Raw genomic sequence first — 25,587 nt, 5'->3', positions numbered from 1 at the left:
CCCCCAGCCCTGGCCCGCACCAGTCTGTCCTCTCTATCTATGAGCTTGTTTGGGGGGAGGGGGGGTTACGTCTTCCTGTCTGACTTACGTCACTTCACATAATGCCCTCAAAATCCATCGTGTTCTCACAACATTTTCTTCTTTTTACGGCTGAGGACTATTTCATTGCATTATATACACCACGTTTTCTACGTCCATTCATACATCAGTGGACTCCTAGGTTCCATGACTTGGCTATTGCGAATCATGCTGCAGTGAACTAGCGGTACATGTGCCCTCTCAAGTCAGAGTTTGGTTGCTCCCCACCCACCCCACAAATAAACATCCAGAGGTAGAATTGCAGACTCATACGTAGTTCTTTTTAATTTGTGGAGGCACCTCCCTACTGTCTCCCACAGCGGCTGCACCGATTTACATTTCCAACAGCAGTGCACAGGGGGCCCCCCTTTCTCCACGCCCTCTCCACACTTTGCCTTTGGAGAACCGCCATTCCGACAGATGTGGGGTGATAGCTCACTGTTTTGATTTGCATTTCTCCAACGATTTGTGATATTGAGCACCTTTTCATATATCTGTTGGCTATCTGTATGTTGTCTTTGGAAAAATGATTATTCATACTCTGCCCGTTTTTTAATCAGATTGTTTTTTTGATATTGAGTCGTATGAGTCCCATATATTGTATCTATTTTGGGTATAAACACCTTAACAGATCTATGATATGCAAATATTTTATTTCATTCAGTAGGTGTCTTTTCGTTGTGTTGATAGTTTACTTTGCCATGCAGTTTTTTAGTTTGATGTAGTCCCACTTGTTGAATTTTTTTCCTTTATTGCCTTAGCTTTTGGTGTCAAATCCAAAAAACTACCAAAAACACCAACGCCAAGGAGTATACTGCTTATCTTTTTATAGTTCATGGCTTTGGGTCTTACTTTCAAATCTAAGTTTTAATCATTTAATTTTTGTGAGTATTGTATAATAGTGGACAAGTTTCTTTTTCTTTTTTTTGCATGGGGCTGTCTAATTAACATTTTTGACAACATCGTCTTTACCCACATTAAATAGCCTTAGCTGTTTTGTCATTAATTGACCATGTATGCATGGTTTTATTTCTGAGCTATTTTGTTCCACTGATCTATGTGTCTGCTTTTATGCCAACATCATACTGTTTGATTACTGTGGCTTTGTAATATAGTTTGAAATAGGAAGTATGATGCCTCCACCTTAGTTCTTCTTTCTCGAGGTTGCTTTGGCTATTCCGGGTCTCTTGTGGTTTCGTACAAATTTTACAATTGTTTCATTTCTGTGAAAAATGCCTATTCATGTTTTAATCAGTTTGGTGTTTTGCTATTGAGTTGTGTGAGTTCTGTATGTGTTTTGAATGTTAACACCTTATCAGATTTATGATTTGCAAATATTTTCTCCCATTCAGTGAGTATCTTTTTATTTTTTGGATAGTTTTTTTTGTTGTGTGGAAGTTTTTTCATTTGATGTAGTCCCACTTGTTGATTGTCTGATAAAAAGAAAACTGGAATTTTGCCCTGGCCAGTGTGGTTCAGTGACCTGGAGCATCATCCTATAAACTGAAAGGTCGCAGGTTTGATTCTTGGGAAGGGCACATGCCTAGGTTGAGGGTTCAGTCCCTGGTCGGGGTGTATACAAGAGGCAACTGATCAGTGTTTTTCTCTGGCTTCAGTGCTTCTCTTCCCCTCTCTCTCCCTTCTTTCCCCTCTCTCAGAAATCAATGAACATGTTCTTGGGTGAGGATTTTAAAAATTGGAATTTTGATAAGGACTGCATTAAGTAGTATGAGTCAATTGCGTGGTAATTGAGTCGGTGGCTTTGGGTAGTATGGATATTTTTTAAATATTAGTTCTTTTACTCCATGAGCACAGCACAGAATAGCTTTCCATGTATTTGTATCTTCAATTTCTCTCATCAGCGTCTTATGGTTTTCAGTGACCAGTCACTTGCCCCCTTAATTAAAGTCGTTTCTAGGTATTTTATTCTTTTTGATGCCATTGAAAATGTGATGATTGTTTTTTAATTTTTTTCTTTCTGCTAGTTTGTTATTGCTGTATAGAAATACAACAGGTTTTTATATATTGATTTTATTTCCTGCAACTCTATTGAATTTTTTATTAGTTTTAATACTATTTTAGTGAAGACTTTAGGGTTTTCTCTCTATATCATTCTATATCATGTCATATGCAAACACTGACACTTTTACTTCTTCCTTTCTGAGTTGGATGCCTTTATTTCTTTTCCTGGGACTTCCACTGTTATGTTGACTCAAGTGGCATCTTTGTCTTTTTCCCTGATCTTAGAAGAGAAGCTTTCAGCTTTCTACTGTTGAGAATGATGCTAGCTGTGGCCTGTAACAGCCACTATTGGGTTAAGTCACGTTTTCTCTACATCCACTTTGTTGAGTTTTTATCATAAATGGATGTTGAATTCTGTCCAATGCTTTTCTGAGTCTATTGAGATGATCATGATTTGTATTCTCCCTTTTGTTAATGTGATCTACCCCTTGAATGATTTGTGGATGTTGAATTGCCTTTTCATTCTTTTCAAAGATGACACATACATGAAGTGGGGTGAGAAGCCCCCACTTCTGGCAGCTGGGCTTGTTGTTGGTGTCCCTAGACCTGTGTGCTGTGGACAACTGAGGTCAAGTGAGTCCCTGGGAAAACACTCTGAAAAGGCTGCTTGGGGAGCTGAGCCATGGTTGGTTTGGAGCTATAGTACCAGAGAAAAGGTTACAGGCAGCCAGGCTTGTGCTAAAACATGGGGGTGACATTTGGCCCAGGGTGATCGTGCAGAGGACTGTGAGGTGACAAGTGGGACGAGGCTGTATGAGTGTCGAAGACCAAGGTCATGGATGGTCTCAAATGCTAGGTTTTGATTTGGTTGAGAAACCAATGGGGAAAGGGTATGGTTAGTTCAGAAGAGAAGTGACATAAGGAAACTGATCATTTTTAGGAAGGGTCATTTGGTGGCTTCGTAGGACACATACATAAAGAGTAAAAGATGCTTGGAAGGTGTTCCCAGTACCCCGAGAAAGCACAATAAGGTGCCCCCTGCCAGGGTAAGATGTTTCCACTGCATCGAGTCGAGGATATCAGTGGACAGTAGAAAGTGTCACCATCCTGACTCAGAGCAGATTGGGGTTTTGAGGATTGTGACAAGGGGCCTCCGACTCATGTACCACCTGTCTCTTCCTCTGGCCCCATGAACCTGTCCACTGCGTGGTTCTGAGTGTCAGGAAAGACTTCAGTCCCAGTAACTGTGTTTCAACCCGTGTGTCTGTCCTCCAGCTATGACCACGAGGGCCGCCTGACGAATGTGACACGCCCCACAGGGGTGGTGACCAGTCTGCACCGGGAAATGGAGAAATCCATCACCATCGACATTGAGAACTCCAACCGTGATGATGACGTCACTGTCATCACCAACCTGTCCTCGGTGGAAGCCTCCTACACGGTGGTTCAAGGTAAGCACCCCCACCCACAGTACCCTGACCTGCACTCACCTGCAGAGATGTGAGTCACCAAGCCTCGTCAGACGTCCAGAGACCTACAGCCACCCCTCAGCTTGCTGTTTTAGGGAAAGAGTTATAACAAACAAACTGGACAGGAGCTTGGCCTTGTAGAAAATGACTTAATCAGATTCAGGAGAATCTCATCTACACCAAACCATCTAGACATTCAGAAACGGCTACAGGCCTATCTGAAAATCAGTCAGTGTCATTCCCACATGCTCTCCCCACCTCCTAGCTCCCCGCCCCAGTGCACATGGCTGCCTTCACAAAGGCCCTTTATTCTCTGGGGCCTGCTTTTTGGGGGGGTCCCGTTCTGATCCTCTTGTCCATGCATTTGTTTGTTGAGTTGGCTGTCCTGTGATCAGAGCTCTTTCGCGTTCTCTTGCCAAGACTGGGAGCACAGCGGTCTCTGACCACCCCATAGTTACTGCCACTGTTGGACATGATACGCAGTTCAGGGCAAGCACAGGGGCTGGCAAGGAAAAGAACTGTGCAGATTAATTTTTCTTTTAATTAAGATATAATGTCAGTGGGTTAGCCTATTGTCAGAGGATAAAAGTGTCCTCTCAATAGATAAATGGTGACATTTCTGGACTATTACCCCACAGCAGAGTCTGTTTCAATGACTCTATTTCTGCTCTGCCAAATGATTAATGATGTAGATTCCATCTTCCACGTGATGTCTCCAGTCGCAAGTGTGACAGGCCCACACTTCTCTCTGCCCCGCAAGCCAGCGTCCCCAAGGCCAGCCCAGCTGGATGCCTTCGGCCAAATAACCAGGAAGCAACATAGCTGTGAAAGGGGTCTCTGAGTCATATTTCCTTCCTGAAACCTTTTGGTAAAAGAGAAGGTCAGAAGTCGGTGGATGAGTATAGATCCCGTTTAGGCAGGGAAGCCTGCAGTACCGGCACCCGAGGGCCGTCTACCGCACGCCAGTTGAGTCCCTTTAGAGCTCTCGTGAGCAGCGGTGGCATCGCGGTGCGGTCAGCAGCCGAGTCATGAGGGGCGGGGTGGTTGCTTAGTCTCTTGATTTTTTTTGAAAAAATCCTAGACTTGATTTGCAGTAGAGCTGACCTGTGGCTAAACCATCAAGCTAAGGTTAGATGGTAGGCAAAAGGGAAAAAATATATATACACACAAACACTTAAATGGACAAAAATAAACAGAAAACTACTTAAGCTAAAGTATATGGTTAAAGATCAGGGATTTGACTGACACAAATTGTGTAGGCAACAGACACCTTTAAATGTACTGTTAATAGTCCTCGTGCGTAAAAGAAAAATATCACAGCGTGGTTCCTTCTGGAGCACCACATACGAATGTTTTTCTCCTCACGGATTGGTGGCACCTCCCCTATGCACCTTAACATTGTGCGTGTGCTAGTTGGAAGCACCCTTAGACTGACAGCTGCAAATACCATGGAGACCTATTTCAAAAAAGGGGTTCTCTTCTCTGACGACTGTGTGGATAATTTCTTTCCCTGTCCCCACCCCCACTTACATTTCTCCAGATCAAGTGCGGAACAGCTACCAGCTCTGTAACAATGGCACCCTGAGGGTGATGTACGCCAATGGGATGGGCGTCAGCTTCCACAGCGAGCCGCATGTCCTAGCGGGCACCATCACCCCCACCATTGGGCGCTGCAACATCTCCCTGCCCATGGAGAATGGCCTGAACTCCATTGAGTGGCGCCTGAGAAAGGAGCAGATTAAAGGCAAAGTCACCATCTTCGGCAGGAAGCTCCGGGTAAGTGGTTCCACCCACCTGACTTGTCACCCCAAAGCAGTAGGGGGTACGCTTTTTCCACAGGAGCAGGGGGAATTTCCCAGTTTCCAAGCCTTCGTTCCTCTCTTCTAGAAAAGATAGGTCTTTCCCTCAGAAGGTAGGATTCATATGTCCCTTTGGAACTGATACCTTGGGTAAAACAGTCTCCATTTTCTAGGACTAACAAAAGGTGGGGGTCGACCATGTGCCACAGCTAGAGACAGCTTCGGTCTTCTTTGCATATTTTGCCCAGTTCAGCCAATGAGCTGGCGCCTCCCGCATGCTGGGTAATTCACTGACACTCCTGGTGTGGACAGGCTGGTAGACTATCCAGATGCAGGACCATTGGATGAGTTAAGTGAGAAGAGGGAGGTGGAGTGATCACCCAGCCTGCGGGTGGAACACGGCAAAGCCAGAACCACCAGGCCACGCAGCTTCCTGTTCAGATCCACTGGCAGCGGTATAATCTGGGTCCTGCTCTGGTCACTTATCTGACACTCAGGACTGTTTCTTACCCCCGAGGGGGCAATCCCAGGCCCCATGGAATTCGGCGCACATTTACTGAACCCCTACCATGGGCCAGACGCTGTGCTATGCACTGACGATGCACAGCCAACCTTCCCACAGCAAACCTGCAGGGGTGGCGCGAGAGGGGCAGATAATGAGTGAACTAATAACTGAAATAACTGCAGATTAAGATGAGCACTAGGAAGACAGTGAACAGTGGAACACAGAGGATTTTAACAAATGCTTTGGAACCCCTGAGAGTAGAAGGCTTACTTACCGTCAAGAGAACGTGGGTCATAACTTTTGCCGGGTTATTGGATTGAAATCCAGCCAGCCCAGGTGAACTCCCCGCCGAGCCGTGCCATTCCATGCTAAGAGCCTGCCTTTGTCTAGTTGGAGTTTAATGCTCCACATTAGGTTATCGGCTGCCTCTTAAGTTTGTCTTCCACGGCTGGCGTCTGCGCAGTGGCAAGCTGCATGCCGTATCTTTCCTAAAGACGAAAATGAAATGAGATTAGTAGCTAAACCCTTAATAGCTGGATTTCAAGGCTGTATGATTGATTTTTGATACTCTGCACTGTAGAAGTTGATTATAAGTCATAATTGCGCCTTTTCTCTGATAAATCAGTTATGCATGTTGACGAAGTTTCCAAAAGTAAAGATAAAATGTGGCCCTAAAATAAAGTGGCTGTAATCCCAACTCTGAATATGAAAAATCTTAATAATGGGACTTGCGGTAATTAGCAGAAGTTAGGCACGCGGGTCTTATAGCTGCATTTCTGCCAGGGTTAGATTTGCTGGTGCCGTGTTTATGCAAATCAGAACACAGCTTTATCTATCAACACCTCAACACTTAATTGTCTAGTGTTAGTTCCTGTAACAATAATCACATATCCATTTAACTCTCTTAAATGAAAATCACTATGAGATTATAACAGGTCGAGTGGACTGAAAATGTAATTCGAAAATGAGGGAGAAAGCCTGGAATTTATTTGCATCTCATTTATCGTAATGCAATTCATAAATTGCTTAGTGAATGAAATAAAAGCAACTCCTGGGAATTGCAGAGGAGCGGGTGGGAAGAAAAGGTGGAGTGGGATAGGGGTTAAGAGTGTCCCATTCCTCGGATGCTTCATGAGCCCTGGGCAGGGACGTTTGCAGCCGTCGACCAAAGGGATCTGCTGGCCCACAAGAATACACGCCCTTCCCACCCTCCCTTGGGTCCTGACCTTTTCAACTCCACTCTGACACACTGTCACATGGGCCCCTGGAATTTCTCCTTCACCGGAACGATGTTTACACAGTGGACTCTTAGAAGAGCATCACATTTTATAATCATAATTCCTTGTTTTCTTGGGTGTGTCTAGATTTGTTTCATTCTAGGTTCAAGTCTCTTCTGTGTTGGGGCTGAAAAGGAAACCCGTGTTTCAAATTTTTAAATAGGGTGTTCACTAAGCGCCAACTATATGTCAAAGACGATGGAGTGAGTAGACTCTAGAGAAGAGAAAGAAAAAGGAATCCTTGCCACCAAGAAGCTGACAGTCTAGTGGTGAAGCCCATGTAAAGTGAGTGACGTAAGCTACAACAGAGGCTACTATCACAGGGACAGGGACACCGCGTGGGTCCTTCAGGAGAGGTTAGGCTGTGGCCAGGTGACAAGCCACAGAATCTCAGGCTCAACACGTCGCAGCCCAGATGAGCCAGGCAGTGCCCCTGAGTGATGGATCACTATGATCTCTCTGCCCTTTTATGCACGTGACCTCCATGGTTGCTGCAGCAGGGGAGGGGGGCTCGCATGTTTGAAGGGGGCTGAATGAGCAGGGGCTCACCCACCCCAGTCATGTCTGAGGGGGCTGGATGAGAGACCAAGAAGAGCTTCCGGAAGAGCTGGAGTTGCTCCTGAAGAGCCGTGGGAGTTAGCCAGGTGAAGAGCTAGGGAAGGCGTGACCTGATGACAGAGGGTTGCCGGTGACACAGCAAAGAGATCAGGAAAGGGGGTGGCATTTCAGGAAACTGTAACGCAGCTTGACCAGGGACAGGGGAATGTGCTACTGGGTGCAGATTAAAAAAGAGAGTGAGAGCATGCGAGTAGGCTGGGGCCACACATGGGAATATTTTCCTGGGCTGGCATTCGCCCTGAGGACGGTGGGGAGCTGGTCCTGGGTTTAATTAGCAGAGTGATATGTTGGGATGTGTAGTATTAGAATGGCCTCTCGGAGGCCAGAAGTAAATCCTTGCTTAGATGGCCAATTAATATAAGACAAAGGCGGCAAGAATATACAGTAGGATAGAGACAGGCTCTTCAATAGACAGTGCTGGCAAAACAGAGCAGACACATGCAAAACAATGGAATCAGACCACTTTCTTACACCAGTGACGAAAATGAACTCAAAAATGAATTAAGACTTAAATGTTAGGCCTGAAATCCTGAAACTCTTGGAAGAAAACCTAGGCAGTAAACCCTTTGACATTGGTCTTAGCAGTGCCTTTTGGATATATTTCCTCAAGCAAGAGAAACAAAAAAATAAACACATGGGACATTAAGCTGAAAAGTTTTGCACAGTAAAGGGAACCACCAACAAAACAAAAAGATAACCTACTGAATGGGAGAAGATGTTCACAAATGATGTATTTGATAAAAGGTTAACATCAAAAATATATAAACAAGGTAACACATACACACACACCCCCAAAATAAAAACCATTCCAATTAAAAAACAGAGGACATACAGATGGCCCATAGACTTACGTAAAGATGCTCAACATCACTAATCATCAGGGAAAAGCAAATGAAAACCACAACAAGATAACACCTCACACCTATCAGAGGGGCCACCCTCAATCAATCAAACAATGCTGGAGACAATGTAGACTGTAAATTAGTGCAGCCACCATGGAAAACAGAGTGGAGAGGCCTCAGAAATTTGAAAATAAGAGCTGCCATATGAAAAAGCAGTTCCACCCTGGGCATTTATCTGAAGAAAACAAGAACACTCATTTGAAAAGATATATGCACCCCTGTATTTAGTGCAGCATCACTAGTGATAGTGAAGCTATGGATGCAGCCTCAATGTCCAGCAATAGATAAGTGGGTAAAGAAGAGGTAGCACATATGTACAATGGAATATGTATTAATCAGCGGTAAAAAAGAATGAACTTGCCCTGGCTGGTGTAGCTCCGTGGATTGAGTGCGGGCCTGTGAAGCAGAGGATTGCGGTTTGATTCCCAGGCAGGGCATATGCCTGGGTTGCAGGCCAGTTCCCAGCAGGGGACCCACGAGAGGCAACCATACATTGATGTTTCTCTCCCTCTCTCCTTCCCTTCCCCCCTAAATATAAATAATTTTTTTAAAAAAGAATGAACTCTCGTCTTTTGTGACAACGTAATGGACCTAGGCAGTGTTATGCTAAGTGGAAAGAGGCAGAGAAAAACAAATGCCATATGATCTCACTTGTATGTAGAATCTAAACAAAAACAAAAACGGGATAAATGAATAAACAAAGCAGACCCATAGGTACCCAGAAAAAGCTGCTGGTTGCCAAAGGGGAGAAGGGGGAGATAAATATGTGATTTTTTAATAAATCAGATAATAAAAATCAAGAAAGCAAAGCCATCATTACTTAAGGAAGCTGTTACCTAGAAAACTCAAGGGATTCAACTGATAGTATTTCAGAAGCAATAAAGTCCAGCAAGGCAACTGTACCTACGTAGAACTCCGACTCTGAGCAGACATGGGTGGTTGCCAGGCCATGCCCTCCGCAGCAGGCAGGCCTCTGCAACACCCTGCAGGACCGAAACTCATCAAAACTCAGGCTGGAGCAACACGTGGCGAGCTGAGCACCGCCCTCCACATTCTGGAAAAAGCACAGAGACACAGTGGGGCCAGGGGTCAGATCCCAGGAAAGGGGTCCTGACGGAGGGATATGGGACAGACTTACAAACTCCTGAACTGGCAGGACCCCAGGCCTGGACCCAGCATGACCAAGGCGATGACACCAACTTACCCTGCATCACTGCACTGCCACCTCAGCACTCACAGTGAAAAGAAAAGACAGACCTCTCGGGCCCCCTCAGGTGTAGAGGGAGCCAGAGTGGAAGGGGACACGACAGGAGGAGGAGAGGGACAGCTCGGGAGGTGCTGCAAAAATCCAAACGAGGAGTTAAGTCACGGACAGTAACGACAGAACGAAGAGGGAAGAAGAGCACACAGCGTAAGCACATGTTGTTGACAGGATTTGGCAACTAGCAGGCTTAGGGAGTCGTGCTCACCTTTTGGGGGTCCCTCTCCATCATGATCACAGAGACTGGGAAGCTGAGCGGCCATCCAGACTTTGGGGACTGGCCTGCCAGGCTGTGTGAAGGAGAGCGGCTGGGAACTGGACCCCCAAACAGATCTGTGAGGGTCTGACATCCCCGGTCCTGCCTCTGGGGAGGGGAGGGAGAAGTTCAACAGTGCAGTCGTGTAGCCAGCACCAGGTAGATGTCACTCCCCCCCGGACAGCAGGGAACGTGCAGGGGTTCCGCAGCAGCACAGTCCCTGAGGGTGTCATGCCGTGAAGCAACTGGCCTGACCTTTGCCAGGGCTGCTGGGAGTCTGGCCCGTGGAGTGGTCTGAGGTCCAAGGCTCTGAGTGTCCGTGGAGTTCAGAGAAGACTGAAGACCCCAGAGAAGTTTTCAGGATGGAGCAGGGCCCGGGGACATTCTGACCCACCCAGGTCCCCCTCCCATCAGCAGTCCCATCAGGGACATCTCTTAGCTGAGGAATATGACAGTAGCACTTCCTTGCGCGCTGGTGGAATGTAAGATGGCAGACGGATAGGCCTTAACCACAGCCTCCCACCAAAAGCTTCGTGATGCTGTGGCAGGATTCAGCCTGGGGAAGGTGAAAGACAAATACCATATGATCTAACCTTTAACAGGAACCTAATCAGTAAAATGAACCAGCAAGCAAAATAGAACCAAAGACACTGAAATAGAGAACAGGGAGACAGTGACCAGAAGGGAGAGGGGAGGGAATTTCAGGGGGAAGGGTTTACAGGAACTAGTATAAAGGACACAGGGACAAAAACAAGGGGGGTTGAAATGGGAGGGAGGTGGAGAGGCCTGGGGGGGTAGGCTAGGATGGGAGCAAAAGGCAGAAAACTGTACTTGAACAACAGTTACAATTTTTAAAATATTAAATAAAAAAAGATTCAGCCTGGGGAAGACTTTCTGTACCTTCCTCCAAGGACTTTTCAAGGGACCTCAGTTGAAAGTGGCCTCTGTCCCCCGTTCCCACACACCACGTCTGTTTGTGTTCTCTCTGGCCTTTCAAAAACACAAGAAACAGGTGTAATGGGGCATCTGTAAGCTGTGCGAGCATGGGGGTCGTCTCCCAACGCATCCCTAGTGACAAGGGCTAGTGGCAGGCGCCAAAGGCATGCACGGTGACCACGCCCCCTTGAGCTCCTCTGAGTTGTGGCCACGCCCCCTCGGGCTCCTCCATACAAGGTGGCAGTGCGTGAATTCCACCGCTCCCTCCACTGACAGCAGGCGTGCATGCACAAACACCGTGCCCCTCTGCCTGTCGGGGATATCACCACTGCAAATGACAGGAAGTACATCCAAAGTAGCTTCATAAAAGAGGGCATGGCCCCCAAAAGAGAGGGGTAGCTCCCTGACCCACAAGCCCAGATGGTTTCATCGGGCTTGTGTGTGTATATGTGTGTCTGTCCGTGTCTTCCTCTCTCTTCCTCACAGCCCCCTTCGGTCTCTCATCAGTGCTTACCTGGACAGTTGGCCTGATTTTCTCCTACAGTAAAAGGGTCACCTCTGAGGGACTTCCGGCCAAGATGGAGGCGTAGGTGGAAACACTGTGCCTTCTCACACAACCAAGTTTAAAGACAACAAAGTTTTAGTATCAAAAACACAACCAAAACACAGAAAATTAAACTATGGAAGCCCAACAACAACGAACCATTAGGCCAGACCAGTAAGAGGGGCGAAGCCAGCGGCAGAGCAGGGTTGAGCAGGAAAGATGCACCGGACAGACCCAGGCGTGCAGACAGCCTTTGGCAGATCCCAGGTGTGGGGTAGCAATGGGTGGACCCAGTGAGGGGGCATGGCAGCAGGCTGACCTCAGCCACACAGTCGCCCGCAGATCAACCAGGCAAAGGAGTGAACAGTGAGATGGACCACGCAGGCCCCAGTGGTGGGAAGCAGCAGAGGGGACCACTATTGCCCCTCTCTGACCCCGCCCCCACTTACAGCATCACAACCCAGTCACAGTTGCCCCGCCCTGGTGAACGCCCAGGGCTCTGCCCCCCATACGTAACAGGCACAACCAGACCAGAACATTATGGCTCAAGAACAACTAAAAGCCCCAGAGCCAATAACTCTAAGCAACCAAGAAATAGCCAAACTATCAGATGCACAGTTCAAAACACTGGTGATCTGGATGCTCACAGAACTGGTTGATTTAGTCACAAATTAGAGGAACAAATGAAGGCTAAATTAATTGAAATGAAGGGAAATGCACAGGAAACTAATAGTGATGGAAAGGAAACTGGGACTCAAATCAAGGCAGTAGACCAGAAGGAAGAAAAAAATGACAAAACAGAAAAGGATGAAGAAACAAGAATTCAAAAAAATGAGGAGAGGCTTAGGAACCTTCAGGGCATCTTTAAATGTTCCAGCATCCAAATTATAGGGGTCCCAGAAGGGGAAGAGGAACAGCCACGAGTGGAAAACTTATTTGAACAAATAGTAACGGAGAACTTCCCCAATCTGGCAAAGGAAATAGACTTCCAGGAAATCCAGGAAGCTCAGAGAGTCCCAAAGAAGTTGGACCCAAGAAGGAACACACCAAGGCACATCATCATTACATTAGCCAAGATTAAAATGAAGGAGAGAATCCTAGAAGCAGCAAGAGATAAGGGGACAATCACCTACAAAGGACTTCCCATCAGACTGTCAGCTAATTTCTCAAAAGACACCTTACAGGCAAGAAGGGGCTGGAAAGAAGTATTCCAAGTCATGAAATGCAAGGATCTACATCCAAGATTGCTCTATCCAGCAAAGCTCTCATTTAGAATGGAAGGGCAGATAAAGTGCTTCTCAGATAAGGTCAAGTTCAAGGAGTTCATCCTCACCAAGCCCTTATTATAGGAAATGTTAAAGGGACTTATCTAAGAAAAAGAAGATAAAAAAAGATGAACAGTGAAAGGACAGCAAACTCACAGTTATTAACAACCACACCTAAAACAAAAGCAAACTAAGAGGACAGCTAGATCAGGAGCAGAACCATAGAAATGGAGATCACATGGAGGGTTAGCAACAGGGGAGTGGGAGGAGAAAAGGGGGGAGAAGGTACAGAAAATAAGTAGCATAAACGGTAGGTAGAAAATATACAGGGGGGAGGGCAAGAATAGTATGAAAAATATAGAATCTAAAGAACTTGAGACATGTGGACATAAAGTGGGGAAAATGTTGGGGGAGGGGGTGTGCAGGGTGGAGGGGAATGAAGGGGGAAATAGGACAACTGTAATGGCATAATCAATAAAATTTTTTTTTTAAAAAAGAGAAAAAAAGGGTCACCTCTTCCCATGGTGATGGGGGGACAGGGCTGAGGCAGATTTGGTCCCCGTGGAGTCCAGGCTGACATCAGCTCAGCTTAGTAAACCCAGAGAAAAAGGATCTCCCCCAGCATCTGTGTAAAAATAAATAAATAAATACAGCCCCTGAAGGAACTCCACAGATGGAATTCCCATCCCTGGGCCGATTACTGGTTCAGCAAAATGGGGATCTATGATTGGCCAGGCCTGGGTCACATGGATCTTATGATGGACATCTCAGTAAGACTGAGTAGGCAGGGGAAACCTTAGAGAAAGGAGATGCTGTAACTGAAGAAGGAAGGGAAAGAGTGTAGGTTAAATTGTGCGGGTGTGCGTCCATGCGGGCACACACACAGGGCAGATACAGTCTGCATCCTCCAAAGCCAATCATAAGGCAGAATGCTGGCCCTGAGGATCTGTAAATGCATTAATGCCTCCCTTCGCCCCAGCAAGCTTTTTTCCAACCCAACTGAAACTGACCCCCTCTATTAAGATTTAAAACTTCTGCTCTTTGACTTCGTGCATGATTCTCTCCAATGAGGAAAGCATGTAACCACCATCCAGGGTAGCTCCCCCTGCGTATGATTTACATAAAGATTGCAAATGCAAAAAACAGCTACATGCGTGGGTGGCAGAACAAAAGGAAAATTGCTTCCTAGGTAATCTTCCATGTGATATTGGTATTAGTGTTGCTAGTATTCCGAGAAGAAGTGGGAGTCAGTAATTTTGTTTTGGTTTCCATGTAATTAATATGACATTGCAATTACATGTTGGCTGGTGTTGCTTCTACTCTCGTGGCAAATGACAGTGACAGAAGAGTGAGGTATGAGGCAGACGTGCACGGGAAGGCACACACATGAACTCACTTCTGCACGGAGCCCACTCAGGGAGGTCTGTCGACGTACACCATCCTCATGGAAGCCTGGATTTCATCAGCTCCTTCCTGCCCTGGGGCATCTGTTCTGCACCAACTCATGTTTGATTTTTCAAATACCTGTTCTGTTCCTGGCACTGCACCTTGTGGCACTGCACCTTGCAACAGACAAGACTCTAAATCGTGAGCAGTGCCTGTGCAGAAAGAACTTGTAATGAATTTAATAATAGCTTCCATAACCCATAATTAGAAGGGCAAACTTCAACAACGCATCCCCCAAGCAAGTGTCACTTTCCCACGACTTGCTGTTTTGGAGGGTTGCAATAGAAAAGTGCAAAGACCCTCACGGAGCTTCACCGAAGAAATCGAGATGGGTGCTATCAGAAAAAAATGTAAAGCCCTGGCTGGTGTAGCTCAGTGGATTGAGCACGGGCCTGCGAACCAAACGATCGTGGTTCAATTCTCAGGGCACATGCCTGGGTTGCAGGCCAGTTCCCAGTGGGGGATGCACGAGAGGCAACCACACATTGATATTTCTCTCCCTCTCTCCTTCCCTTCCCCTCTAAAGATAAATAAATAAATAAATAATTTTAAAGAAAGGAAAAAGAAAAATGTGTAGGCTAAGGATTAACAGGAAATAACTGATTAACATTGAGGCCACTCTAAGAAAACAACATTTGAGCTGAGAACTGAATGAAGAGGAGGGATTTCCCAGGCGTGGGATGGGGGGAAAGCCTCCTGTGTTAGGGTGCCAGCATGTGCAATGGCCCTGAGACATAAGAAAGAAACTGCTGCTTATAACCTGAGAGGAAGGAGAGGCGGGGTGACTGCAGCAAACCAGCTGGGGAGGCGAGATCAAGCGGATGGGGCCTTAGTGGCCCTGGTCAGGACCCTGGAAATAGAGAAGTCCTCCCCGGATTTACCTGCCAGTGAATGCAAAGGAGCATTCGCCTGCAGGCTGGACTCCCAGCAGTGCCTTCCTTCTTAGACACTAGGAGACACGTGACATGCCTGGCTTCTGGAAGTTCACGTGGAAGGGTGACAAGTACAAGCTCGTTCTGGTCATCCGGGCTGAGCCTCCATGGCAGATGCCACTCTTCTCGGCCATATCCCGGCCAATGGCACACTCACCTCTACTAGAACATTCACACAGGGGTCTGCCTGTCCAGGACCCTTGCTTACTGCTCAAGCTGTCACTTGCTCACCTCCCCACCTGGAATGTCTGACTCTTCTCCCAGCCTCACCTGGGAAGTCTTATCATACTTCCAGCCCTCACTGAGGCAACACTGTTTTGGGGAAACTGTCCTTGCCAGCCCAGATCTGGCTAAGTGTCCTCCCCCTGGTCCCGTTATTTCTTACCTATGTCTATTCTCATCACCACAGTAATGTTTTTCGTTGCTGGTTCACGTGTCTTTATCCTTCTGGACCTGGAAGCTCCATGAGGGTGGGGCCAGATCTAAGTGCTGATCACAGTGACAAGCACATAGTACGTGCTCAATAAATATTTAATGAATGAATGGATGGGATTTTAAGGTGACACCATGAAAATCCACTCCCTCAGACCTCCTTTAATTCTAGGTCTTGACAGGGGGTGAGGAGGGGAGTCTCCCAGATTGATTCTACTTGTGCTGGGAATGAAGACCCTCAGGTATTTGAAAGACACAAGTGTCCTGCTCGTATTTCCTGTTCTCGGTTTGCCGTGTTAGAACCTTAGATCACCAGAGCTGCCAGCACTCTTAAACTCAGCCTAACTCAAGCCCCTTACTATGAAATGTTGGGTAAGCCCCAAGCACTGTCCAAAATAAGAGGGACATTAAGAAAATTGAGATAAAGTTCCTCACCACCAGAAGCTCACAGGCCACTCCAGGTAAGGAGACAGGAGGCATGAAGAGTAAAGGTGCCACTTTGCAATCACAACGCTAATCATTGTCCAAAACTGCACCCCAAATTCAGGCCCTTTTCACCTTTCCACCTCACCACTATCCAAAGTAGCAAGTCATCCAACCAGTGTTTGCTTGGGGAATGTGTTATTTAACACGTTTGCAGAGGCTTGCCCTTCTGATGACACATTATTTAAGCTTAGCAGGTTGTTCTGTCGGCACAAGCCCTGACCCCAGGGTAGCATAGAGTCATGGGAGACTGGAGCTGGGAAGAGCGGCTTTCTCGGTGCCAGAGGACTGACCTGGAAAGGGAGCAGAGATCTGCCTTCTAAGGCAGCCTTTCCCTCTCGGTAGGTGAATAACTAAACTCTTTGAGGTAGGAATTCTGCTCTCAAACACCACCAGACCTGGAGAACCCCTAGCCCTTCCTCACTGATCTTTTCTGGGTTCCCTGTGCTCGGAGCAGTTCTTCCCGGAGTCTGACGGGAAGCTCTCCTGCTGAGCAACACTGCCCCCTCCTGGAGGGGACCCTGTGCAGGGTTAGTCTCCTCACTGTCGCTGCCCCTGAACTCAAGAGTCTCTGGTTATGAGCCCGGCAGGGCCATTTTCACAATGGCGGGTCCTTGTCTCTGGGTGTTTTAGGAGCCCCTTGTGACAGGCAGGTACTTGGTGAGATCAAAATATTCTGGGGGGACAATTCCATGGAGGAAATGGCTTCCAAAAGTCTGCCCTCCACAGAGGTAAAATCCATGCTAAACAGCTGGGTTTTATTAACTCAGGAAGCCAGGCTGAGGAAAAATGCTCGATAATTAAAAATAATGGTTTCCTTACGAACACAAAATTGTATTAATTTAAAAATTGGTTTCTCGATAGCTGAATACCTGCCGAGCCAGCTGGGAAGGGGATTGTGCTGATCCTGGCAGTGAAAATAATTCAAAATAACTTTTATGTTCTCCAGGAAGCCTCGAGGTTAATTTAAATATTGTTAGATAGGTAATTTAATTTGGAATAAGAGAACACTCTGGCTAAATTAAAGCTTCTGCACCTCTAAATGGGGAGGTGGTGACGGGGGGGGGGGCAGGTGCCCAAGAAGGGTTGAACATGCCGCGGAACCCCCCAGCATCCCACACCCCACAGCTGAGGGACCCCCTCTTCACAAATGACACCCTCAAAATTAAAGGTACTCGATTCTAATCCAATCACGCACCTGGCCTGAACTGCTTGGCTCAGTTTCCAGTAAATGTATCATATTTAACTACTAAAAGAATTGGGCACAGAAATTGCTCATTTCAAAGGCTCCCTTGGAGTGACGTCACTGAGATGAAGACACAGGTGGGTCCTGACTTCGCTCCCCCTCCTATGAGGATCCGTCCACACCTGTTCACAGACAAGGCACCACTGAGAGCAGCCCAGGACACGGTTGAGGCGGAAGCATCTACCTGCACCACAAAGACCAACACAGCCGGCGTTAGAAGGGCCCCTCCGGGCTGACCAGAGGCCCCACCTCCCCGGGCAGGCACGTGCCGTGCAGACAGGTCACCGGCTCCTGAGTGGGAACAGAAAGCTGAGAGGGGACATCCAGCTGCCCCAGCACTGGGGATCGCTTTGTGAGAGTGAACCACGCAGAGACCGCAGGGGAATCGGATTGTGCCGAGAAGGAAGGGGCAGCTTCCAACAACCAGCGCTCAGGTGAGGGCAGTCGCTGTTCCCACGGCACGAACCCAAGTCAGGGTCCCCAGTAGCAGTGTTGACCATCTGCAGAACCACGTTGATGGCACAGCCTCACCAGGGAAGTCAGCCAGGTGATGGGCTGCCCTCACCCAGGCAGGACAGCTGAGTCATTGCCCCAGTCGCCGCTGAGTGTTGTCCCGGCCCCTTGGGACTGGAAGGGCTGGTGTGAACAGCAGGGGCTGCAGAGCCCAGTCACGCCCATGCCCACAGGTGGACCGATGGAGCTGATCACACCCCAGCAAAGCCAGTACAGGGTGTGGATGGTTCCCCTGCTTCGCCCAGATGGTGGGTGGAGTGTCATTCACAGCCCCACCCCCTCTCCACTGAGTATAGCTCCCTGGCCCTCCAGACCAGACAGCCTATTTGGAAATTTTGAGAAGTGCCCAAGGTGAGCCCTCCTACTTTACCCAGGCAACGGAGCTGAGTCTTAGCCCCACCCACTCTGAGAGTGGCTCCCCACCCTGACTGGCCAGAGGGCAGCCTCAAATAATCCAATTTAAAAATGGGCAAAGGACTTGAATAGACATTTTCCAAAGAAGATACATGAACAGCAAATGGGTACGTAAAAAGGTGCTCAACATCACCAGTCATCAGGGAAATGCAAACCAAAACCACAATGACATACCAATCCCTGTGGAATTGCCTGTTGGAATGGCCATGGTTAAAAAGATAAGAGACACGCACTGCCAAGGATGTGGAAAAAGGGGGATTCTGTAGGTGGGAACATAATTTGGTGCTGCCCCTGTGGACAACAGTATGGAGGATCCTCAAAAATTTAAAAGCAGAACTGCCATATAATCCAGCAATTCCATTTCTGAGAATACAGTCAAAAGAAGTAAAAACACCATGACGTCAGAGAGATACCTGCACTCCCATATTCAGAGCAGAATTATTCACAACACCCAAGACATGGAAACAACCTATGTGTCCATCAATGGGTGAATGGACAATGAAGATGTAAGATAGATACATACACATATGCACACACACACACACAATGGAATATTTTTCAGCCATATAAAATGAGGAAATTCTACCATTTGCAACTACATGGATAGACTTGGAGGGCATTGTGCTGCTGAGTAAAATAAGTCAGAGGAAGACAAATGCTATATGATTTCACTTATATGTAGGATCTTTAAAAAAAAAAAAAAGACTAACTCATAGAAAAAGAGACCCGGAGGACTTCCAGCCAAGATGGAGGTGTAGGTGGAAACATTGTGCCTCCTCACACAACCATGTTTAAAGACAACAAAGTTTTAGTAACAAAAATGCAACCAAAACACAGAACATTGAACTGTATGGAAGTCCAACGACAATGAACCCTTCAGCCAGACTAGTAAGAGGGGCAGAGCCAGCAACTGGCAGAGCAGGGTTGTGCAGGAAAAATCGGCCAGACCAACCCAGGTGCACAGGTGGTGGTTGGCAGATCCCAGGTGTGGGGTAGCAATGGGCAGACCCAGTGAGGATGCAAGGAGGCAGGCTGACCACAGTCACACATTCACGTGCAGACAAACCAGGTGAAGGAGCAAGCAGCGGGAAGCAACAGAGGGGACCACCATTGCCCCTCTCTGACCCTACCCCCACATACAGCGTCACAATCCAGTGACTCAGAGAGTCCCAAAGAAGTTGGACCAAAGAAAGAACACACCAAGGTACATCATAATTGCATTAGCCAAGATTAAAATGAAGGAGAGAATCCTAGAAGCAGCAAGAGATAAGGGGACAGTCACCTACAAAGGAGTTCCCATCATACTGTCAGTGGATTTCTCAAAAGAGACCTTACGGGCAAGAAGGGGCTGGAAAGAAGTATTCCAAGTCATGAAATGCAAGGATCTACATCCAAGATTGCTCTATCCAGAAAAGCTCTCATTTAGAATGGAAGGGCAGATAAAGTGCTTCTCAGATAAGGTCAAGTTCAAGGAGTTCATCCTCACCAAGCCCTTATTATATGAAATGTTAAAGGGACTTATCTAAGAAAAAGAAGATAAAAAAGATGAACAGGGAAAGGACAGCAAACTCACAGTTATTAACAACCACACCTAAAACAAAAGCAAACTAAGAGGACAGCTAGATCAGGAGCAGAGCCACAGAAATGTAGATCACATGGAGGGTTAGCAACAGGAGGGTGGGAGGAGGAGAAGGGGGGAGAAGGTACAGAGAATAAGTAGCATAGATGGTAGGTAGAAAATAGATAGGGGGAGGGCAAGAATAGTATGGGAAATGTAGAATCTAAAGAACTTGTGACACATGGACATAAACTAAAGGGGGAGAATGGTGGAGGAGGTGTGTACAAGGTGGAGGGGAATGAAGGGGAGGAAAAGGACAACTGTAATGGTATAATCAATAAAATATATTTTTTAAAAAAAGAAAACAAAAAGAGATCGGTTATTGGAGGTTGCAGACCCAGGAGGGAGGGGAAGGGGAATTGGAGGAAGGTGGCCCAAAGGTATGAACTTCCAGTCCTGAAATAACCACGTGCTAAGAGCAACTTACAACTTAATGTACAACTCGATGACCACAGTGACGCCGCCGCGTGACCCATCCAAAAGGTGCTCAGAGAGTGGATCCTAAGACTTCTCATCAGAAGGAGAAAAAATGTTTTCTTTTCTGTATGAGAGGATGGTCGTTAACCACTTTCTGCAGTCATCATTCCATGATGTATGTGAGTCAAGTCATTACGTACACCTTAGACATTACTATACGCCAATTATGTCTTAATCAAACAAGAAAATAAACATTTAAACCAGCGCTGTAACAAAATCCAATACCCAGGGACACGGTGAGTTTGGGAATAAACATCCCACTTGGGCTTGCCAATGGCTAGTGATTAGCCCCTATTATTTTTTATGGTTGGTGCACTCAAGGGGTCAGAGGCCTCATCAGCTCTTTGTAGTAGCAACAAACCCACACCTGGGCATCGGATGTTGGGGACCCCTCTTCAGTGCTTGTCCACTGTTCAGTTTTACAAGTGTAGCACTGTCATATGCTAATGCAATCACAATGCCACTCATGCTTGTGTATGTGATTACATGTTGGTCTCATGATTACATGTTATAGTGTACACTCATACACACAATTATATTATGGTTACATATATGATTAGCCTGTTGTTATCTCCCAGGTAACAGAAGATAGGGCCTTACATCGCACTGAGTGTATGTTAACTAAGACCGCACATCAGAATCACCCCACCCCTACTCCCTGGGGACTGGTGGGCACTGCAGAGTCAGCCCAGCAGCAGCGTCTGGGACAGCACCCCCAGGGTTTGGAAACACATGCCCAGTGGAGAGCCACGTGTCAGAGAGGCAGGACTGAGACCAGAGAGGACCATGAACTCTTGGCTGGGACCCTGGCTCCCCTGCTTATTACTTGTATAAGCTCGAGCTGGGCACTGAAGCCTATCTGTGCCCTACATGTGCCGCGGGGATAGTAGCAGTGCTTGCCTAGGAGTGTTACCATGAGGATTAAATAAGATAAAACAAGGGCCTGCGCAGAACAGGCTAAGCCCAGCGCGCACTCTCGGGCTGCCGCGCTTTGCCGCCGGTGTTCATCCGGCACTCTGTTGCAGGGGCAGAGTTGGTGCCCAGGGAATAATGAGTGTTCTGGGGGCTGTGTGATGCCATCGGAGCAAAAGGGGGGGGAATAAGGAAAGGGGATGAGGATGGAAGGAGACAGGAGATGGGGAGCCACCAGCACGTGGTGCAGGGAACACTAAAAACCCTGCCTCCTTCTTGCCACATTACTCATTCTGCCGAATAAAACACCGGTGAGGGCTCGAGCAGAAATTTAGACACACGGGCTTAAGAATCGTCTGCAGTTGTCCCAAATGTAGCAACCTGATGTGGCCAAACTTCCGTCTCCAGAGGACGTGACCCCAAGCCTGTTTGACTCTAGCCCCCACTTTTTGCCTTGACTCTTCTTCCCAACTGTTGCAAGTCTGATGACACAGAGCTTCCCACTTGAAGCTCAGTTTCCTTGTAATCCCGAAAACCCGCCCCCTGACGTGTCTGTCCATGCTTCGCTGCATTCTCTTTTCTAAATGTTCTAGCTCAAATGTTGTAGCCCCTTCTCTCTGGGATGACTCCATGGAAAGAGCAATAATTTGAAGAATTAAGTAGTTCCGGGTTCAAATCCAGCCCCTGGACTTGTCTAGCTATGCAGCCCCTCTGAGCTATTGCCATAAAGAAATAAATTCTACCTATGTTGGGAGAATTCAGCTGGTATCGGGTATGTGAAGTACCTACCTCAGTACCTGTCAAAGCATGGGGGCTTGTATCAGTTTAGGTTAGCTTCAACCGCTAGGTAACAGAGGTACAGGAATAATAAGAGCTGAGACAAGACACGGGGCTACTACTTTTTAATACTTGAAAGGAGTCCTAAAGGTAAGCAATTCTTGACTAATACAGATGACCATGAAGACACCCGGGTCAGCAGAGATCTAGACTCTTTTCTCTCTAGGTGAGCCATCATCCTTGAGGTTTCCATCCTCAAAGTCACCCCCTATTCACAAGGTGAATGCTGGAGGTCCAGCGATCACATCCACATTCCACCTGAGAAGAGGAGGAAAGCAGGAAAAACAAAGGGGTACATACTTCTCTTTTTGTAAGATTTAATTTTTTCTAGAGAGAGAGGAAGGGAGAGGAGAAAAGAAGGAGAGGAACATCAACCGGTTGCCTCCTATACACACCCTGTCGAGAGATGGAACCCAAAACCCATCCACATGTCCTGACCAGGAATCAAACTGGTGACCTTTCACTTTGCAGGACAACACCCAACTAACTGAGCCACACTGGGCAGGGCAGGGTGCCCACTTCTTAGCTAAGTCAGCTTCCTTCAAGGTTCCCAGAAGACCTAGCTAACAATGATCACTTACGTCACATTAGCCACCCCATCTCTAAAGGAAACTGAAATATGACTCTTTACCTGGACACAGTGCCACCCCATAGAATACAGGTGTCTACAGGACGTGGTCCTGGTCTCCATCTAAAGCTGCAACATAGAGCCCGAAGGGCCCCCTTTGACACATTTGAGGGCACTCAGTGCATTTACAATACAGGAAACAGCCAACCTGGTTCAATGTCTAAGTGTTAACTGGCCAAAGTCCTGAGATCTAAGTCCTAGACTAATCCTACTACTTCCTGCTGTGTGACCTTGAACAAGTATGTAACCTCTCTGTTTCTGGCTCAATGTCCTCATTTTTACAAGTGGCCTTTGTGAGCATGAATTCAGACGATAGGTGCAAGTTGCCCAACACAATGCCCGTATACACTAGCACTCAGCATGTATCAAAGTTGTTATTACAAATCAGCATCATCAGTATCATCATTAAGTGCTATTGAGTCATTAGGATAAGGTGAGGAGGGACTGGACATCTCTGGACCTCTTCCCCCTGCCTATTTCTATCTTCCGTTGCCTTCAGTGGTTTACTCCAAAGATATTTGGATTTGCAGCTGAGTCGGCTTCCATTTATTCACTCCCAGCTGTCCACTCAGGGCTAGCTAAGCCTCAAGAGTCATCTCCTTCCCCCCTAACCAGAGGCTAGTCCCCCAACTCTGCCTTTGGGGCAGGCTTTCTTCTCTGCCAGATCAGATCGACCTCTCAATGAGCATTAACTCAAGCCTGGATGCGTTCCACCACGCCTATCAAATCTAAGTAGATCGGTCCTTCCCTTTGCTGGACTCCCCCGGCCCGGCTGGGGTCTGCCCACTGAGGTCTGTGTCCTTGACAGTGGCAAGAGTTTTCTCACCTAGAAGTAAAGGAGGTCACCCAAGAATGAGTCTGTGTCCCAGGTCTTCGTAAAATATGGATCTCGAAGACCTTTTCCCTACCCTTCCGGGTACCTTTACTTAAGGCTTCAGAAGAAATCCTGGCACCTGCTGTTACAGATTGTTAGCTACTCAGTGGATAATACAGCCAACAAGGGTAATAAGTGTGCAAATATACAAATCCTCTCTCCCCACTCACTGCACAGTTTTCGCCATTTACACTTCCCACAGCGTGGTGACACCCCATGTAACTGTGCAGTTCACAGCCTCTGTAGTGGCTCAGGGCGGCCACGCCCAGAGCAGCCATCGCCGGCCTTTGCACACCTTCCCATATTACCATCTGCTATGTGTGCCATGGTGTAAAAGAGTTCAGAGAGCACTGCTCCAAATAACTTCAGGGCGAGTTCTTCCTCCAGAGCCCACTGGGCCCAGGCAGGCCACACCCACCTCATCCTCCATAAAAGCCTGAGCTCGCATGCCCAGGTGACACCTTTCCAACCAGGCCCTTTGTCTGTGTTCCCCCAGGTCCATGGGAGGAATCTCTTGTCCATTGACTACGACCGGAACATCCGGACGGAGAAGATCTACGATGACCACCGGAAGTTCACCCTGAGGATCATTTACGACCAGGTGGGCCGCCCCTTCCTCTGGCTCCCCAGCAGCGGGTTGGCAGCCGTCAATGTCTCCTACTTCTTCAATGGGCGCCTGGCTGGCCTGCAGCGCGGGGCCATGAGCGAGAGGACGGACATCGACAAGCAAGGACGCATCGTGTCGCGCATGTTCGCCGACGGGAAAGTGTGGAGCTACTCCTACCTCGACAAGGTGGGTAACTGTGCCCCTTGGCCCACCAGGCTTTCTCCTACTAACGCTGCTCTTTTTAAGCTGACCTGCCCTGCTTTGCCCTAAGACACCTGAACATCTTTGCTTGGACTCCACTAGGGTTCCTCTCCCGTTACCCTCCTCACTGGGAGGAAGGTGATCCGAATAAAACGATATTCGTAGTTCAGCACTATTACCACTAAAAGGAACAAAAGATAAAATCTAGACACTCAGAAATGGCAAAAAGGACAGATTGTCTTGTTTTATCCCCAAAATAATAAGTACTGTTGAAGCTGACAGAATCACTGTCAGTATGGCGAAGCATTACTTCTAAACTAGAAATGCATTGATTTGTTTCTGCCTTGGTCTGAAATTAAGCCATCGAAGAGGGAATTGTGCCTAAAACTCAAGCACCCCAAGCACAAACACCCTCCCACTTGGCCTGTTGCTGAACCAGCCGACGATCCTCTCCACGTAATTCTGTGTCTGGAAACGCCAGGTACAGGTAGGTCTCTGTGTAGGAAAAGGTTGGATCAGCAGTAAAAACAGGTCCCTTCAGGGCACAAGTCAAACTACTTGGAGGTCAGCTTGCTCAGCCCAGGCCTCTCACCTGGACTCACCCTTGACGCAGGTCCATTTCCAGCCCCTGGCCCCCTGATTGGTGTCCACTGCAGACAGAGCTGTTACCTCTGCAAGAGAGGGGCTGCTGTCCATTTGGTCCCTCCTGAATATTGTTCTCATTGTATCATAAAATCCTGGAATGGTTGACCAGAGGAGGCAGGAATCTCCCAGTTGCCTTGAGTTGGAGGCTATTTCCCCCCCCAAAGAATCAATGATTCTGGGCTTTTTCATCTTTTCAGTAGCTTCTAAATGGAGCGTGTGCTTTCTCCTTAGATTTAAGCAGGGGTGGCAGAAACATAGTATGTGTGTCACACCATCCCCTGCTGGGTCACTGACAGTCATGTCTAAGCAATTTCAGGATTCCTCTTTATTGAGTCTGTAGGAAAACTCTCCCAGGGCCTCCCACCTCAGCTCTCCAAGCCCTCACTACTCAAAAGTGTGGTCCAAGCAACGTCAGCATCACCCGGGAGCTTGTTACAAAAGCAGAGTCTG

The 25,587-nt window shown here is 47.5% G+C and overlaps 1 protein-coding gene across 1 annotated transcript in view; it reads left to right on the top strand.

The window, feature by feature from the left end:
* The window catches only part of TENM2 (teneurin transmembrane protein 2), an 860,793-nt gene that overhangs the window by 820,225 nt on the left and 14,981 nt on the right, over window positions 1-25,587 (top strand). The window contains exons 24-26 of the mRNA XM_037167968.2: window positions 3,316-3,491; window positions 5,050-5,285; window positions 24,181-24,477. Of these exons, the coding sequence (XP_037023863.2) occupies window positions 3,316-3,491; window positions 5,050-5,285; window positions 24,181-24,477 (709 nt within the window). The remainder of the gene's footprint in view (window positions 1-3,315; window positions 3,492-5,049; window positions 5,286-24,180; window positions 24,478-25,587) is intronic.

The sequence above is a fragment of the Artibeus jamaicensis genome, unplaced genomic scaffold (genome assembly GCF_021234435.1).
Source record: "Artibeus jamaicensis isolate MK-2021 breed Jamaican fruit bat unplaced genomic scaffold, CSHL_Jam_final contig_432, whole genome shotgun sequence".
Lineage (NCBI taxonomy): Eukaryota > Metazoa > Chordata > Mammalia > Chiroptera > Phyllostomidae > Artibeus > Artibeus jamaicensis.
Note: the sequence above shows the minus strand (reverse complement) of the source record. Positions and strands in the feature narration are given on the sequence as shown.